At 34.0% G+C, this 20,006-nt stretch overlaps 2 protein-coding genes across 8 annotated transcripts in view; one reads left to right on the top strand and one right to left on the bottom strand.

The window, feature by feature from the left end:
- ncaph2 (non-SMC condensin II complex, subunit H2) overlaps positions 1–20,006 on the bottom strand; it is a 35,999-nt gene that overhangs the window by 13,577 nt on the left and 2,416 nt on the right. The window contains exons 2-3 of one of the 3 annotated variants that reach the window (XM_087247105.1): positions 19,189–19,249; positions 17,587–17,695 (exon numbers count right to left, since the gene is read on the bottom strand). The gene's annotated coding sequence lies outside the window, so the exon portion shown is untranslated. The remainder of the gene's footprint in view (positions 1–17,586; positions 17,696–19,188; positions 19,250–20,006) is intronic. The other 2 variants (XM_087247106.1, XM_087247107.1) reach the window with 2 other exon arrangements.
- socs2 (suppressor of cytokine signaling 2) lies at positions 1,689–10,604 on the top strand. Of its 5 annotated transcripts, none has more exons than XM_087247095.1 (3): positions 1,689–2,133; positions 3,583–3,837; positions 5,316–10,604. In XM_087247095.1, exons 2-3 carry the CDS (start codon positions 3,711–3,713, stop codon positions 5,780–5,782), a joined length of 594 nt encoding a protein of 197 aa, XP_087103221.1. In that variant the 5' UTR covers positions 1,689–2,133; positions 3,583–3,710; the 3' UTR covers positions 5,783–10,604. The 5 variants fall into 5 exon arrangements, with proteins under 5 accessions (XP_087103221.1, XP_087103219.1, XP_087103222.1 ...); XM_087247093.1 differs by having other exon boundaries at positions 5,313–10,604; XM_087247096.1 differs by having other exon boundaries at positions 2,125–2,712.

The raw sequence follows: 20,006 nt of genomic DNA, 5'->3' as shown, positions 1-20,006 counted from the left end.
ACACAGTCCTCTTTTACACATGGGGTCAGTTCCAGGTTAGATTTGGGCTAATTTGACCTTTGACATACAAATGCTCTGCACGTAAATTAAATTAAGCGAGTCCTGTGCACAAACACACACAAGATGAATGAATCTGGTTAAGGACACGTGTGTCTTCAGAGACTGGCTTTCCAATACCTTCTTCCCAATTACTGATTGCATCTATTGAAGACAAGATTCATCTTAAAAGAGCAATTAATTAGTTTATAAGCATAACAACATGAGCCTGTGCCTATAACTGACAAGCAAACAAACAGTCTTCAGTAGCCCGAGTAAGGTCATCTAAGGCATCAGTCCTGCAGTCAGCTGAGCGCTGTGCTAATCCACACTTGTCTTTATACAGGGATTTTCATGCTTGTTACACATGTGGGAAGCATTTGCCAGGATTATTTATAGACTCTCATTACGTAATGAATTTAAAACTGTGTATTACGTATCTACTGTACGTACAGGGTCTACTGTAGCTCTGTGTGTATCTGTATGAACATCTATCTATCTATCTATCTATCTATCTATCTATCTATCTATCTATCTATCTATCTATCTATCTATCTATCTATCTATCTATCTATCTATCTATCTATCTATCTATCTATCTATCTATCTATCTATCTATCTATCTATCTATCTATCTATCTATCTATCTAAGGAATGTCTTATATAAAAATGAGCTGAGCTCATTGGAATTTCTAACATTTAAGATTATTCTTTGTGCTGTATGTTTTTAAGAAAGGCACAATAGTTCTGCTGTGCCTCTTTAGCTGTCAAAATAGAATAGGAACTTATTTTAAAATGTATGACTAAACTCATTAACTTCTTGCTTATTGCTTATAAATGTTTGCAATACTATTGAAAAAAAGAGAATGTTGCTTAATAAAATAATCATAGTTCTTGTGGACATTCAAATCAATGTTGTTGAAATTTTTGACACATTCCTCTGTTATTATACACAGCAATAACAATAAATTAAATGGGGGAAAAGTATTAATTTATATAATTGACTGCCATTAAAGCAACATCTATCTATCTATCTATCCTGATGTTTGTGTTATGTTTTAAAGGGTTTTCCACACAGTTTAAATCATATCTTAATGCGTGTTCTGTCATAAACCCAGGCACTATGACTGGTTTAAGGTAGCACTTGTCACACTGTTACTGTTGCTCATAAGAATAGCACAGGCTCTGACCTGTAACATAGATCACGAACATCTAAATTTGTATATTTCTTTTTATTGCATTGTTTTGAAAATGCAGTTATTTTTAACGTAAAAAGACAATATTCTGTAGCAAATACATTTAGGCCTGTTCTATACTGAAAGACAGAATAAACAATGAAATATATTTGTGCTTTACTGAACGTTTTAATATGGTCTTTGTTTTGCATTTGTGATATGCATTTGTTAAAAAAAAATTCCAGTAACAGATCTAAAATAAAATGAAATAAAATATTCGTATATAGATATTCGTACTCAGAATTGTAATCAACATATTAAAAAATCTAAACAAAAGAAGTTTCATGCAGCGTGTATTTGTGAATAAAAACATCGTGGTTGCCAGATACACACAATAATAAATATAAACAAACAAGCAAACAACAACAAAACAGCTCTTTGGCACGACCTTAAGAGAGCGCTCGCGCATGTGACCACGTGATATGATTCCTGGAAAGTTCCTGGAAATTAGTCTTTTGTATAGCAGTCTTTTTAAATGAGGATTAAGTCGTTAAGGACGGGCGCTCACACATACACACAAAGCTGAAAAAAAAAGGTTCGCTGGAATATAACTAAACTGCTGGAGTAAGTAATTATATGTGTCCTCCTCGCTTTGGTGCGCGCTATAACGCGTTTGGACGCACGGCGCGTGCGGTGCGCTTTTGGACAGACAGTGTCGCCGTTTGTGGAGTGCAGTGTCGCCTCCCAAAGAATCGATGCAAATACAAGGAAAAACGGGTCCCGACCTGCTGCGCATCAGGACGCACCGGACGACTGACAGAGAACCGATCAGTGCTTCCCATTAATAAATGATGGTGCCATTGAGCGTCTGTAACGCGAACCGCGCTGGACTTGATTGCTTACTGCTTTCACTAGACAAAAGGTAAGTGATGTGCGCTTTCTCTGACTGTCGTCCGCCAGGCTCAGGTTTATACTTAAGAACATGTTTTTTTTATTTCTTTTGATCCATTTGAAGGATTTACGCGTGTGGAGGTGTCTTCGCTATAGGCGGTGTGTAGAAAATACAGTGGTTTATCTCGTTTGTCACACTATCATTTATCACGAGCTGTCAATGCAGTTTCCTAGTAAAGGCAGTTCTGCGTATTTTGCCGTGTCTTAAAAGCTGCCTTTGTTTTTATTCCTCATGCACGTGCGCAATCGGCTACTCACACTGTAGAGGGACGTCTGTGATGTTTTGAAGATTAAAAAGATGTGGAGACGTGTTATTACGTTTACTTAATTATATTAAAAGCTAGAACAGAAAACTAATTATAAGTGCTTAACCCTGACCTTTGGATTATTCAGTGAAGATGTGCACTGCCATTTAATGAGTTTTTCCAAATAAGCAATTATAAATGAGCTACAGGGGTGAATCACTGTCATATGCGTGCACCACCCTCCCGAGGTGACAGCAGACAGACTGTAAATTATAAAGGATTTACGGGACATGAACAAATTTGAGGTAGGAACAAAGTGTGATTTCTTATCTGTTTTATACCTTGATTTCATAACGACTTATATAAACGACAGAACTGGCCTATATAAGCCTATATACAATCATACTAAAATCACCCTAAAAACTATAAATATCATGTTTAAATATACGTGGAGTATTTGTAACATTGTTTTACATTCCGCTGGGCTCACAAATATTAAGCGAAATAGGACGTTGCTGCTAAATTTAACACAAATGTGAATGACAAACACACACTGCTGTCTATTACGCTTGGCTGTGTTTGTGATTTTCTGTTTGTTTCCAGCTTAATACGTTGGTTTACCACGTTAAGATAAATATTTAAAATGAATTGAGAGGGGAAGAAGTTATTTTGATTATGCTCAGCATTTTCTGTTAGTGTTAAAGTCAGGAAAAAGACTGTAAAACAACACTGTATGTGCTTGAAATTAATTGATACTGGTAAAACAGCTTCATTTAGCACCAGATAATAGTGAAATTATTGTGTGAGTATAGAAAAACCAAATGACTTGCTGACTATGTTAGAAATGATGTGACAGCCCTATCTAATGCCATTTATACACTCGTAAAAATGTAAGTTGTTCTGTAATTAGTGGCATCGATGGTTCCTCAAAAAATATTTAACAATCATAAATCTTTGAGTTTATTTATAGTGCAAATAATTTTTAGTATTAAATGTTCTTCACACTAAGAGAAAACATGTCATTTTAAGCACTCTGAATGTTCTTCTATATTGCATTGCTGCAAAAACACTAATATTTATTTAATTATTTGTTTTCGGGGGCGTGCAGCCACGTTACGCATTCTGTCGTCTGAAACACATTTCTTATTTATTTATTTATTGTTTTGTTTTTTCAGATCGGCTCAGCCAAATAAAATCCACGGACGCTGTGGAAGACTTCTCACATGTTTTGGTTGATTGTAAGAGTCAGTCGTCTCTGAGGGATAATTATAGACATTGACTGGATGCAGAACGCGGTTCTCCAATGACCTGTCACTCATCCGACTCCACGGAAAGCATCGAGAATGAAAGGAGATCGCAATCCGAAACCCAAGTCGCCGACACCGAGCAGAGTCGCATTGCCACTGCCATGAGAGACCTTAAAAACACTGGTAAACGTTTACTGCTCTTTTTTTACTTCCACATTCTCTGCATTTGTTGCAGTAGGCCTATATTACTCTCTGAGTTCATGTTGTGTAGTCGACACGCAGCCTCGGGGCAGAGCTTCATGTAAGGAATAATAATTTTAAATGCATCAAATTTGATGTTGGTAGTAAAAAAAAAACCTGTTTAAGCGATTATGTGGAATTTTAATAAAACGTTTAAAGGTCGTCTTTAGTGTCATTTAAACTGGCAGCAGGTCTGCATTAAAACGTGTTCATGGCATGAGTTTGTTAATATATTTAAAGCAGGTTTGTTTTGGTATTTGGTTGAACTTGTTGTTTCAGGACTGCTGTTAATGTATTATTACACATTATTACACTTTTGCTTTTTTGTTTGAGCAGAAGATAATCATGAAAATATAAAAAGGGGCCATTTGAACCAATTTGGGTTTCTGGAAAAAAAAATGCATGTTCTTGGTGAGAGAGTTTTTCACTCTGTTACATGAGTAGTTGAACTTAGTGAATTCACTGATCCAAATAATCTGTGTTTATTATATATGAAGATTAAAAATTATTCAAATGCTATTGCTAAGTAATACTAAGTATTTACAATGTTCGCCCCCACAAACTGAATTCCAGGGTCATTTAGTAACTTTTACGTGGCATTTTTCCCATAAGCCCCCTTTTTGACCCTGAGATGGAGTAAATGAATGCAAGTAGGAGCCATGTGAATTTCCTGACAAAGCTTTTACTGTTTACATTTATTGTTTTGCTATTTTGCAACAAAAGAGTGACATTATCATGTCTATAAAGCCATTGTTATGTTTCCTGTCCTGGCTGGAACATTTGTCCTCACATCTCTACCGCATGCCTTTCTGTTTTTAATTTATTCCATTGCACATTATATTAAGAGAAAAAAACAACATACAGTGATAATGATTCTACAAAATGTCCACTTTATGTTTGTTTTCTTGTGGAGCAAAACATTCTGAGGCGTTTTGGGAACATCTGCCAAACATCTGCCTTTAAAAAATTTCATAAACTCCCAAGACGAAACAGTCAGATGGTCTAGTTCAGTATTTCAGGAAAGATACGTCATCTTTGTTGACATTTTTCGCAGCGTTGTTTAGTCTTGCTGTGCCACATTTGCCATAATGTTTTCAATTAACGTTTATTTAACAGCTCATTTCGGAAGTGCTTGCTTTTTGCTGCATTATCAGATGCGATTTAGCCCTGTGCATCAGGGGAAACAGAGCTGCGAGGTTGAACGTGACGTGCTGAGACTTCTTATTCATCTATTCAGAAAATGCCTGACAAAAAAAAACACAGAAGAGCCAGTTTATGACTATGTAGCTGTGTCGGTTTTTGTGTGCGTGTCCTTAGAGGAACGAGTTATGTGTCTCATGTTACACAAGCAAACGACTGAAACAGATACAGTGGAAGCGGATATGCATGACCATCTCTGTGTCTTCTTTTCTTGGAAGCAGGCTGGTATTGGGGCAGCCTGACAGCCAATGAAGCCAAGGAGATCCTGCAGGACACGTCGGAGGGGACGTTTCTCGTCCGGGACAGCTCTCAGAGGGACTACCTCTTCACCATCTCCGCCATGACATCTGCGGGACCGACCAACCTGCGGATCGAATACAAGGACGGCAAGTTCAAGCTGGACTCTGTGGTGCTGGTCAAACCCAAACTCAAGCAGTTCGACAGCGTGGTGCATCTCGTGGAGCATTACGTGCAGCTGTCCCGGACGTCTTGTAAAGGCAGGACTAACCAAATCGCCCCGTCCAATGGTACCGTGCAGCTGCTTCTCACGACTCCGGTGTACACGGCCACGCCGTCCCTGCAGCACCTGTGCCGTATTGCCATCAATAAAACCACACGACGGGTACAAGAACTTCCTTTGCCCAACCGGCTGAAGGATTACCTGACAGACTACACTTATAATGTATAGAACCGATGGACAACCGTGACCACAAGTGCTGAACTTCTATTGATCATAGATCCAATGTAAATGGGGTGCTGAAGTCTTGTTTAGGATCATTTGCCTGCGATCCCTCTTCGTGTGCCCAAGGACTACTTTAAAGTACTTAAGAGTGAGCGGTCTGTCATTATTGTTTACCCTCATGTCATTCCAAACCTTCTTTCTTCTGGTAAACTATATGTCCACGATAGTCAATGGAATCAAACACACAGCACTAGATTGCTCTGACTTTCATTGAATTTGCTAAATTTTTTCCAATTTCTCATGTTTGGGATGTCAACAGGGCGAGTAAATAATGACAGAGGTTGTATTTCTGGTGAACTATCCCATTAGTGCGCAGAACATCCTAACTAATGTTAAGTGTTCTTTATTGAGCACTTAACAAGTTTATGGCCTGTAGGTATTCTGCAGTCAGTTTTAAACGAGTGAGTGAGCAGTATAAGCTAGGCGCTGCCTACACTGAAACCTGTGGGTTAGGGAAATCTGTAGGTTACAGCCACCAGATAAACAAAGTGTGGCCATGCATCTCTTTTACAGGACGAGTTCACCCTCAAATAGGAAAAAGTCAATCCAAACTCAATTTTCTTTCTTCTGTGGAGCACAAAAACTCTTCTGTGTTTTTTTCTTCATTTATTAAAATTAATGGATGGAAAGGGACTGTCTTAGGAGCCGTTTACATATTTATGCCCGAAAAGGTAGCAATGTTCATACAAGTTCTCCCTTTTTTTTCAAATCACTCAAGATCTTGAGCTCCTGTGGTGTCTGCCATTGCAGTCCAATCTCATGAGGAAACATAACAATTTGACAAATTGTCAGATATGATTTCATTATTATGAAAAGTATAGATTTTAAAAGGAGCAGTGCCTCCAGATCCTACCACTAAACCCAACCATCATATATGGGGATATGCAAATTGTATTAAAATGTACTAATGGGATCATACAAATTAGCCACTAAATTGCGTTGCCCATTGGCAACCATAAGCTGCACTCTCCATTAACATCAGTGATAAGTTTAATGATTGTAGGATAATGCCATGCAGTATTACTATCCACTTAATACTGTGCACTTGTTATCTATTCATGCCAGGCTGAAACCAGAAAAAATGTATGCGCTTTGATTATTCATTATTGCACACTTTGGGGGCCTGAAAATGCAAACTTGGGAAAATAGGTTTAAGTGCAAAAGTAACAACAGTTGGGTTTCCATCACCCTGTATTAATGTGCAGTTTGATGGACCATGTGTGAAATCAGTCTTAGAAATACCAAATTTTAAATAAAAATCAGCCAAACAAAATTATGCTCACTTCAGATGGTTTTGGCAACCCAGGCTCATTCTGATTACCTACCCCTGTATACATTTCTGTAGAGAGCAAAATACGTCCCAGCAGATATGTTTTTTGCAGTTTTTGTTTTCGTGAATCCACCAGAGGCTGCTGTGTATGCTTTTTCAGAAATCCACCAAAGGCCACTGTCGACTGACTGATTTACTGACTGACAAACCTACCGATCCCCCCCCTTCCCTAAACCCAACCAACAGTGTTTTAAAAAGCACAGATTGACCTGCCCACCCCCTTCCCTGAACCCAAGAGCAGTGTTTTAAAAAGAAATCCAGAAAAAAAGTCCTAGTCTGATTTTTACCACGTTTTCAGGTTTTACCACATTCTCACCGTCTTACTTACTTGTTTTTTTTTTTAAATTTAGTTTTCATCTTACTGGGCTTCTGGAACCGTTCTTCACCAGACTTTGATTCTGCTATTGCCATTGTCACGGTCAACTACGCTCTGCGACTCAAGTACGCTGACGTACATGTCGAGCTACTGGACAAACTGGTAACAGTGGAAAAGCCCTTCATACGGTGGTACATGCGAGGAAAGAAATGGTGTCATACCACCCCATAACGCTCGTTTTAAAGACTAAATGCAGCCATACGTAAATCTGGCTACATAATTCATGATCTCCAGAAATGTATATTAGGCTATGTTTTCAGAATGAGCTTATATTGGATTTTGGAATTGTGAGACAAGTTATTAACGTGAATAATGGAGATGGAAACGCATTTGCCAAATAAATTCTGATGTAGGGAAAATTACACCATGGTGACTTTATTATGCTTCCCTTGTTTACAGTTGCTTATAAGATCTTATAAGCCGCCCTAACAACATTTTGCAACTTAACATTTTGCTTAAAATGCTGAGAGACTTTGCCAACTGGTGACCTGGCATGAATAATACAGCATTTCTAGCCATTTTTGCATATGTGTATGAAATGGGATTATTTTGAGTGTTATATTTATCTTTTTTAGCACATTTTTTAGCACATTTAGCACAATGAACCCTAAAACTATAGTTCCAAGAGGAGGTTTTCACTGCAGTGAAAAAGAAAGAAAATTATTTTATTAAGAGCATGTTACAAGATCTTTTATTGCACTAAAAGAACCTATTTACAACAGAAATATTCAGTGGAGAGTAAAGGTTCTTAAACTGGCTTGTAATCGTACTTTTAAAATCCTCCATGCCACAACCTAATTGGGACATCAAGTTATGTTTGTGTTCCACAAAAGAAAGAAAGCCTTATGATTTTGCTGCAAGGTGAAAGTGAGTCAAGGATGACACAACTTTTCATTTTTTTGGGTGAACTCTCCGTTTATTGCAGCAGGTGTCTGAGATGTTTTGCATCCTGTGTTTGAGACATGGGAGTTTGAAACTGTATGCTTTTTGAATATGTTTTATTTGCTCTTTATTCATGTTATATTTTTGTACTGTAGTCATAGATGATCATTTGATGTCATGGTTGCCCAAGGAACTGCTGGGAATTAGCAAGTACCTTGCGATATGATATACTGTATATCTTGATATGTGTCAACATTATATTGTAATACCTACTGAAAGAGTACATTACGAATAGCCCTTTGTTAAAACAGTTATACAAGACATACGCTACAATTCAAAATTTTGGGGCCTGTAATGACATTTTTAAAGAAATTACTGCTTTTATTCACCAAAGACATGTTATGCTTTATTAAAAGTTTGACTCTATAGACATTTTTACATGTTAAAAAATTTAAAGAACTGGTTTCAACAGTGATAATAGAAAATGCTCGCCAAAATAGTAATCTGCATGTTAAATTGTTTCTGAAGGATCATGGGCGCTGAACACTGGAGTATTGGTGCTAAAAGTAAAGCTTTAAATCTCAAGAATAATATAGCTTTGTTTGATAAACTTTCAAAATCGTACTGACCCCAAACTTTTGAGCGGTAAAATACATCAAGGTTTAATTTAAAAGCTCAAACTTGCTAAGGCAGGTCCTTGCCATTCTCCAGGTTTAAAGGGTGTGTACTCTTTTGCAAATGAAATATACCACCGGCTTAGTATTTTATTGCACATTCTAAACCAAGAGGTAATTTAGCAGCATGGTTTGTTTCTGCTTTTGTTGCATATGGTCAACAAGTATTGGCCTGTGTTAACCCTACCTCAGGAGGGCGTCTTGATAAACCTGCATGCTGATTGGTCGTATTTGGTGAATATATTTGATTCTATACTGAATCGTCATTTTTGACAAAGACCAAAAGAAAAGTACATACTATAGGTCTTTTTTCTTTTCTCCACACTGCTATTTGTGGAGAGATTATAAGAAAAATTGGATTCTCCGGTCAAGTTCCTGACTAATCTGACCTATTTTCTGTATTGGTTTAATGAAACATGCATAACTCTATCCCTTGAAGAATGGGCCGCTCAATGTCCTATTCATCACTGTCATATTTTTTCCCCTCTCCATTACAGTCTTTGAAAGAAAGCAATCTGATAGTATTACCAAATGTTGGCTTGACTTAGCCTTTATTTAAAACTATTGTTTGTTTTCTATTGAAATACACTACCAGTCCAAAATGTGGAAACAAGGATTTGTTAATATTGTTGAACAAAATGTCTTCTTTTCAATGAGGCTTCATTTATTTAATCAAAAATACAGTGAAATCCCTTAAATGTTATTACACATTAAAACAACGGTTATATATTTTACAATATAAACTCTATCTGTGATTTCAGTGGATTTCAATCATCTTTATTCCATCTTTTTTCACATGTTTATATTTTTGTAGAAATTGTGATGTTTTATCATTCGTATGTTTCTTTTTATTTTAATTCTAAAGAATACTTTTATTCAGACACCTTAAATTGAACAAAAAAGGCATCACAAGACATTAGTAATCTCAGAAAATAATTAATTTCAACTAAACGCTCTTATTCTGCACCGTTCATTCATTAAATCATCCTAAAAAGTAAAACCTACTACAGCTTTCACAAAAACATAAAGCAGAAAATGAATAATAAGAACCATTGCCAATGACTTATCACCAACAATAATTGATCATAATAAATTATAATAATAAAAGGATTTCTGAAGGATCATGTGATATTGAAGCCTGGGGAAATGTTGCTAGAAAAATAAGCTTTGATTCACAGGAAGAAATAATTTTTTTAAAAATATATATACAATCTGAAGCCTTGCTGACACATCTCAAATGTTCCAAACTTTTGAACTGTAGTGTAAATAGTTAGAAAAATAATTTTAAAAATGTCTTTCTGCCAACATCTTTCAACTCCAGTATACTTATGTCATTTTTATTCGTCGTCTTCCTTCAAGACATGGTATATAATGGGTGGAAAAAATGCACAGGTCTCTCTCTCTTTGCCACTACTAAATTCTACTTTATCATTCTACAACATTGTGTTGCATCAGGAGCGATTGTTTCCCAAAAAAGTGAGAAATAAAAAGCAAGCATAGCTTTAATTCCTTGTTCTGTGACTCTGTCTCTTTTGTTAATGCTTTGCTTGTTAAATGAGTGAAAAATAAGTGAAGAAAAAAACATCTTTAAACAAACACAGTAGTTTGTTTTCCTCAACAAATTCACTCCTTTATTTTTGCCCCTGAATGAGCCAATCATGTGCAGAACTGATAATAACACCCATCATCAAGGTCACACACCCACAACCTGGCAACCTCTCAAACATTCAGTACATGGACTTCTGGTTCATAATGTGCTGAAAATGTAATAAGCATACATCTCTTCTCTGTTTAGAGGTTGAATTAATTAAAGACTTACTCAATCACACATGGTAGTCACATTTCAGTTTTCAGATCTTATGCTCTTTGCCTTTTTAAAAAGTATTTACTCCAATTATTTTAAGAGAAACATCTGAATCACACCTTTAACTGTTTTGTTTTACCTGATTGTTTCTTTGCTTTCTCATGATAAATATCCACTTTAGCCACATTTACATATACACAAAAAAATTGAGTGTTTTGCTTCTGGATGTTAGAAGAGTGAATTTTAACTGCCCTATAAAAAAACTGATTTGTGTTGTGACAACATGAAGGAATTAAGTTAACTTATTAATTGTTACTAATTTAAGTAGATTAAACATAAAACAATCACCGTAAGTTGTCTAAAAAAAGATTTTTGTTGTTGCATCTCATTTTAAACAAGTAGCAAATGTCAAATGACATTTTTGGGGGGTATATATATATGAAGTGATTAAAAGGGACTTCCCCAATACTTTGTAAAAACCTCCTCTGAAATGTATTGAGGAAATGAACAATAACGTTCCAATTGTTGTGCTATAAATGTATGCAAATGAGCTAATTTGATAATAAATGAAGGCTTATTTGAATAATTAAACATAACATTTGATTAAACTTGAGTAAAGTACAGAAATAAGTCAATTGGGGAAGTGTATAGTGATAATAATATAGTGAAAAGAGAGTAGTGACAAGAGAATATGGTGACAAGAGTGTTCTAATATGTGTGTTTAAAATGTATGCAAATTAGCTAATTTAATAATAAATGATGCCTTATTTTAATAATTAAACGTACGATTTGATAAAACTTGAGTAATGTATAGTAATCAGTCAACTGGAGACGAGTATAGTGATAATAACATAGTGACAAGAGAGTACAAGAATAATACAGTTACAACAGATAATATAGTGACAAGAGTGTTCCAATTTTTGTGCTAAAAAGTATGCAAATGAGGTAATTTAATAATAAACGATGCCTTATTTGAATAATTAAACATAACATTTTATAAAACTAAAGTAATGTGCAGTAATCAGTCAACTGGGAAAGTGTATAATGATATTATAGCGACAAGTGTAACATAGAATATGGTGACAAGAATAATATAGTGAGATAGACAAGAATAATATAGTGAGAGTTATATAGATTAATATGGTAACAAGAGTGTTCCAATTTTATGTGCTAAAATGTATGCAAATGAGCTAATTCAATAATAAATGATGACCTATTTGAATAAATAAACATAACATTTTAAAAAACTTGAATACAGTGATCAGTAAACTAGGGAAGAGTAGTGATAAAACTATAGTGACAAGAGTAACAGAATATAGTGACAAGAGTAATATAAACAAGAATATTATAGCAACAAGAGATAATACAGTGACAAGAGTGCTCCAATTTTTGTTCTAAAAAAGCATGCAATTGAGCTAATTTAGTAATAAATGATGCCTTGTTTGAATAATTAAATAAAATATTATTTAACTTGAGTAATGTACAGTAATCAGTCAATTGGGCAAGTGTATAGTGATAATAATATAGTAACAAGAGTAATATAGACAAGAGTGTTACAGTTTTATGTGCTAAAATATAAAATGATTTGATAAAATGTATGCAAATGAGCCAATTTAATAATGAATGATGCCTTTTTGATGCCTTAATTAAGCATAACATTTTCTAAAACTCGAGTAATGGACAGTAATTAGTCAACTCGGGAAGTGTGATGATAATATAATCAGGAGTAATATAGAATATAGTGACAAGAGATAATATAGTAACAAGAGTGTTCTAAAATGTATGCAAATGAGCTAATTCAATAATAAATTATGCCTTTTTGAATAATTAAACATAACATTGTATAAAACTTGAGTAATGTATAGTAATCAGTCAACTGGGGAAGTGTACATTGATAATCATTTAAAAATAAAGTTTATATATATATATATATATATATATATATATATATATATATATATATATATATATATATATATATATATATATATATATATATATATATATATATATATATATATATATATATATATATATATATCCAAATGCAGTGCCTAGCATAAATACATTATTTGTTTTTGTATACGACATTACATGCTTCACAATATTTCATTTACCATTTGAAAAAAATGCCAAGTGAACTGTTAAGTTGTGTACAGTATACTCTCGTCCTCCAACTGAGCACTTTTAATAGCTGTTTATCACCACTGTTAAATCACATCACACATTAAAATCAATCTGTTACAAAATCACTGTCACTACTCAAACAGCAATATAGTAAGCACTTATAAAAGATGAATGGCTGTCTGAGCATCTGCGATTATATGATCTTGATTTTTAATAGTATTATGAGTGTACTGGTGTATTCATTGTTTGCTTTTGTAAGCAAATGAGCTAATTTAATAAAAAACAATGCATTATTTGAATAATTAAACGTAACATTTTATAAAACTGAAGTAATGTGCAGTAATCAGTCAACTGGGAAAGTGTATAGTGATAATCATTTAAAAATAATGATTTTTTTTCTTTATATCCAAATGCAGTGCCTTGCTTAAATACATTATTTGTTTTTGTATACGACATTACATGCTTCACAATAATTCATAGTATTTTAGTCTTGAACATTTCTCAAGTGTTGAGCCACTTGATTTAGAAACTGTACTCCTAATTTGGCCAGTCTGTTTTCCATTTGCCACAGCTCTTCTTGTCCCCTCCATGTTTTTTTTTTAAAGCATGGAAATTCTGAGTAACATTTTGAGTCACTCTGGATTTTCCAGGGATTTCTAGAATAAATTGTGTGTACAAAGGCTGTGTTTTCACGGACGTTTCCTCGAGAGGCAACGGCCAGCCGATCAGCGCAAGAAAGCGACGATTTCTCTGTTAAATATTGACACCATTCCCAAGAAAGGACTGCTAAATACTGGAGTTTTCCTTGTCGCAGCACAAAAGAGCTGTTTAGTCACAGATAACGTGGAGATATCACCGCTTTCCTGGTAATCTGAACTTCATTGGATTTTACATGGAAATTGAATGTAATTGACCCCACGAGTGCACCGTCACAGTTTCTGCAGTCACAAACACATTTTGAGTGTTAGAGTTACATCAGAATTACATCAGTGTAAATCTATACAAGTTCTCTCTTATTTCCCCCTAAAGCATGCATTCATTCATGGAGGAAACTGAAAAGTATCTGCTTCTATTGAAATCACTGGCTGTGCACATGAGAATATTGTCAACTTATGTTTTAAATTACACCAACTACTGTGCACGCACGCACGCACACACACACAAAAAGTATAGTTTTTAACATGTAAAGAAAATGTGAGACAGGACTCTATGAAGTGTGAAATCTTCTATAATACACATTTTTCTCAAGCTTCAATATTTATTTTCAGTTATTTCACATTAAAGGCAATAAAATGACCCATTCTTTGCCATAACAATAGAATAACTGTACCCATACATAGGAGCTTGAGACAAATGCTGATTTTAGGAGACAGTTTTAGATGGCACATAAGGTTTTTGTATCTGAACCCTACATATATTAAAGTAAGTTCTAATCTAATGCTAAAATACGCTATAATGTGATGACTACATAATTATATTTCATATTATATAATCAATATTGTAAGAATCTGGAATTATATTCTGTAAAAATTCTATATAAAGAGATTTATTTTCTACACTTTTATTATTGATAATTATATAACTAATAATAGCGATTTAATGTCATTCGTTATTACAATTGTTTTACTGTATTGCAGTTACCTTGGTCAGGTTTCTCTTGCAAAGGAGATTTTTAATCTCAATGAGACTTCCTGGTTAAATAAATCAAAATATATATTAATTGTACCAATACTTGTTTTAAGTCTTTATTTATTTATTTTTGATATTTTCAGTTTGGGTCCTATGGTATTTACTTTTCTAAGCAACAAAATAATCTATAAGTATCTTAGGACAAAATAATATAAATTTGTTTACGATCATTTTTTGTGCATTCTGAATTTCTGATTTATATCTATTAAATGACACATAGGGCCAATTTAATGATTACCATATACTTTAATATTTATGTATTTATAGGTAATTTTTATGATCTGATGGCATCTGGTCAGTTAAATGACACATTTTTACATTAATATGATATCATAGTTAAATAGGTAAATAGGTAAAAAAGGTAAATACTTGTTTTTTTTTTTTTAGGTAAATGCAATGGGCTTTATGCACAGCTAGTGTTTTTCAGCCAATGATTAACTTCTGGTGAAAGCTTAATGTGACCACATGTTTAATTTCATAAGGTTCCTTTCACAGCATCAATGCTGTAATGTAATTACAATACATTCAGTTAAATAGACTTAAGCATTCATTTAGTTGTTCAAGCGTAAAGCAAAATGAATAATGGGCTAGCACCATCAGGATCAGCAGACGAGCACAGAAACTCCATTGAAAATACTGGTTAAGCATTAATAGCCATATATTAATAGCCACTTCATATCTCAGGCAGTGATGATTACTGATTTTTAAAGAAATCAGACTCTAAAAATTGAAATTTTAAAATGCAAAGACAGTTTAACGCAAGCGCTGAGGCTGGACGGGTAAATTAAAATTCTGTGTGCATGTACCCCATTTCAGAATAAACTCTAAAAATTCCCCAAAATGGCAAAAATTTGCATTCCTAATATGATTTAATATTTTAAAAATGATTGAAAAACACAGGGTAAGTTGAATGAATTATTAATTTTAACAAATGTAAAAAAGTAATAGATTATGAATTAATTTTAATATTCGTATTTCAATATTATAGCAATAACGTAATTGGATTGGGTGCAATTTCAAAAGAAATCACTAGTTAATGTTAGTTAATGCATTTACTAACATAAACAAACAATAAACAATACATTTATAACAGTATTTTATAATCTTTGTTAACATTAGTTAATAAAGTTCTTCATTGTTAGTTAACATTATCTCAGTCCATTATCTTTTGTTAACAAGGATGAATTAAGATTTAATAAGGCATTAATAAATGTTAAATAAATACGTTGTTTGTTATTAATCATTATTAAAGTTGTTCATTAGTAAATGTTTATAGTTGATGTTAGTAAATACATGAACTAATGAAACCTTATTGTAAAGTGTGATGTTTAATTACATAGAATATTAAAACTTAATAAACAAATAAACAAATATATTGAACTTAATGTCAATGGCTGAGGGTAAGAGGACCTGAACTGACCCGATGAAGAGTATTCTGGAGCTCACATGACCAGAGCCTGACAGTGAAGATCTGAGCAGCTCATGCGGTCAAGTAAACAGGATTTAAAAGGTCAGTTCAGGGGCGAGTGCTACTGAACTCTTACCTCAATATCACATGCACAGAAAACAATTCAATGGACTAGTCTTAAGACATAAAAACCATTTACCAAGACATAATTTACCATTTAAAAAAAGATGCCATGTGATTTGTTATGTTGTGATGTACATTATATACTCGTCCTTTAACTAAGAATGCCTAAAAGCTGTTAATGACCACTGTTGAATCACATCACACATTGAAATCAATCTGTTACTAAATCACTGTCACTACCCAAACAGCAATATTGTAAGCACTTATAAAAGATGAATGGCTGTCTGAGCACCTGCGATTGATATGATCTGGATTTTTAATAGTATTGTGAGTGTACTGGTGCTATTCATTGTTAATAATAATAATGATAATATCTCAACTGTTCATTCAAATTAGTCACAGGTAAGTGGACGCCTGCAAAAACACAATATAAAAGGTATGATTCAGACCTGTACCTTAACCTTTTGCTTATTAACCCTTGTGTATTGTTCAAATTTAAAACCCTTTTGTTATGTTTGTGGCTGTTTTTGCCCCATTGACTTCCACTATAATGATATTTTTTTAATTGTAAAGCCATGACAGCTTGTAACCATGCATTTTGATTGTTGGTGCTTTTCCCTGTTGTGAAGAGTCAAAAGTTTTAGGATTTTTAAAAAAATGTTTAAACCATTTTATTCAAATATGTGTCAAAATAAAATTTGTCACTAAAAATTTGCTAAAGCAAAGAAAGTTGAGGCCAAATTAAGACTCAAAATCACCCCAGAGTGCTTGAAAACATCCCCAACAGCACACAAGGGTTAATAAAATCATTTATTTAGTTATTATTTTATACTTATATGATTATATACTATAATTTCATTGATTATTCTGTTCATCATTAACAGTGACTTTATAGATTTTTCAGATTCGTCTTATTCCTCACATGGGGTTAGGTGGTTTAGTTTTAGTTTGAACTCACAGACAATATTTTCTCTTAGCATTGTGTTGTTTTTTTAATATTTTACATGTCTGTGTTATAAAGCATATATTAAAGATAGGTAACATAACATTATATCAATTCTAAACTAAAACATAAAATGACTGAACAGCTCATTTTCTGTAATTAAAGGGATAGTTCACTCAAAAATCTATCATCGTTTCTTTTTTGTCTACTTATTTCAAATCTGGTTTGTTTCCAACATAGGCTCATTCTGAAAACGCAGCCTTACTGTATATACATTTCTGCAAATCACGAATTATGTAGCCAGAGCTCTGTATGTTAGCATTTCAGCTTTAAAATGAACACTACGTGGCCGTGTGACACTGTTCCTTTTCTCGCTTACCAGCTGCCCACTTACCTCTGTATGGATGGCTTTCCCGCTGTTACCAGCTTGTCCGTCAGCACGTCTTGTATGTCGGTGGACTTGAGACACAGAGCAGAGTTGACCGCGACAAATGGGTCCTGTCCTGTGAAAAACAGTTCCAAAAAGCAGGTCAGACAAAACAAAAATACAAAAAACAAAAACAAAATACAAAAAAAATAAAAAAAACAAGTAAATAACAATGTAAACAAGGTAAAATCTGAAACTATGGTATAAATCAGGGGACTTTTCTTATTTCTGGATTGCTTTTTAAAACATTGGGTTTAGGAAAGGGGGAGGGTGGGGTTATCGGTTGGTTTGTCAGTATGTCAGTCAGTCGACAGTGGCCTCTGGTGCATTAACACTAGAAGAGCAGGTGCGAATGGCACTCGCAATACTATGTGTATGCATCCTTTATGATGCAAGCTGAGATTGCATCGCTCAGAGATGCAATGTCAGACACAACGCATTCAATAGACCTAGTGATGTCACTCTGAGGGGTAGGGTTAAAGGTGTTGTTGGGTGAGTGTATTAAAAAGCATCGGATGCAGCTCAGATTGCATCTGCACCTAGTCTGCAGCCAGACCCTTCTTGCCACTCGCGAGAGAAATTTGAGATCTGAAAAAGTGTACACAGCGGCCTCTGATGGATTCGCGAAAACAAAAACTGCAAAAAACGTAGCTCCTAGGATGTATTTTGCTCTCTCCAGAAATGTACATAGGGGTACATAATCAGAATGAGCCCGGGTTGTTTCTTTCTTCTGTTAAACACAAAAGAAGATATTTTGAAAAATGTCGGGAGGCCATAGAAATCCATAGTATATATTTTCTTCCCTGTATGGAAATCAATGGCTGAAAAAATATTTTCTGAGAAAAAAATCAAAAAGGTTTGCATCCACTTGAAGATAATAAAATAAATAAAAATATTTTCATAAATATTTGGGCCTATGTTGGGTCACATTTAGATCTCTTTTTTCTCCGCTGTGGATGTTTCCAATTTAGCTTGAATTCCATAAGCCTGTAAAATAATGGATTCTCTGAAGAGAAAATCCTTCCTAACAGATTGTAAACGGATTAGAGACAAATGTGCTTGATGATAAAGTGGCCCTTATGTCGATATGAGGAACTATACCATAATTGCAGTGAACTGAAAAATAGGACATCATTTGCATTGAATGCTGCGGAAGATGGCACAGAGCTGCAGGATTAGACATGCAAAATAACACCAAAAGGATTTACATAGATACATCAGCTTCTTGCAGCTCATAAATGCCATGATATTCAAATAATCCGCTCTTCCTGGAACAACTGTTGCGCTGAAAATAAAAAAATCATAACAGTGTTTGAAAGGCTAAAGCCACTTTATGGGCTAAAGAAAGATTAGTGTTTCAGACAAGTGGTTTAGCAAAATGTCACGAGGACAAGAAATGTATACAACAGAACTTGCCTTGTTATATTTTTATGGGGTACTGACAAATAATAATTAGCAGCAACGTGTAGGGTCAGGGCTGAAAATATGGTTTAGGGTTATCTGGATGTAATTATGCAATGTTATTAATATATCCTGAAGTACAACAAGGATATTGTTTAATAGTGTTACCTCAAGCTTTCTGAGAATAATCGCAGGAAAACTGGAGCACAAACACAATAGCAACACTCCACTCCATTTACACAGCCATGAGGGAAGAAAAAAAGAGAAGAAATTATGGGACTGTTGAAAAATAAGGCATTATAATTATAATCCCTCCCAAGAGTTTACAGTGGTAAAGATAGTTTAAGCCAAAATAACAGAGCTGCTTTAGTTATTGTGACTACAACTTGGCTATAATTACCTGTGGCTGGCTTAAGAGAATCATACTGGCCATAAATATATATATTTTTATGGTCATGACATGAATCTTATTTCATTAAAATGGGTAAACACATCTAACTGGAAAAATATATATACAGTGCTCACCATAATTATGCACACACCATTTTGAAAATTAATTTTTTTGTTTATGAATTTCTTAGTGAATATTATATAGGCAATGTATTTTGGTGCATTTAAACAAAACAGACTAATTAAACAGATATATTTATTAAAATAATATTTTAGTCTCCAAACATATTTACAAATTGAAAGATAATACAAATAAATTCAAGCACAATATTGCAAAAAAATATATATAATAATTACAATCTACAAAATGTCAACAAATTCTTTTGTTTCTCTAAATTGTTTTCTCTTTTTAAATTTGTATTTAATATTTTCCTCTAACCTATAAACTTAGGCTACTAATTTTTGAACCGTTATTGTGAGATAAGCTCCAGATTTGGCTTCAGTACTGACTAGTCTAATGTATATGCACAGATATAAGCATGCATAGCCTCCTGTTATAAGTATTTAAAAGATAGATTTGTGAGGGGTGTACTCAT

Source organism: Danio rerio, chromosome 4 (assembly GCF_052040795.2).
Source record: "Danio rerio strain M-AB ecotype USA chromosome 4, GRCz13ab, whole genome shotgun sequence".
Lineage (NCBI taxonomy): Eukaryota > Metazoa > Chordata > Actinopteri > Cypriniformes > Danionidae > Danio > Danio rerio.
The sequence above is the reverse complement of the archived record's forward strand: the minus strand, read 5'-3'. Positions and strand labels throughout refer to the sequence as shown.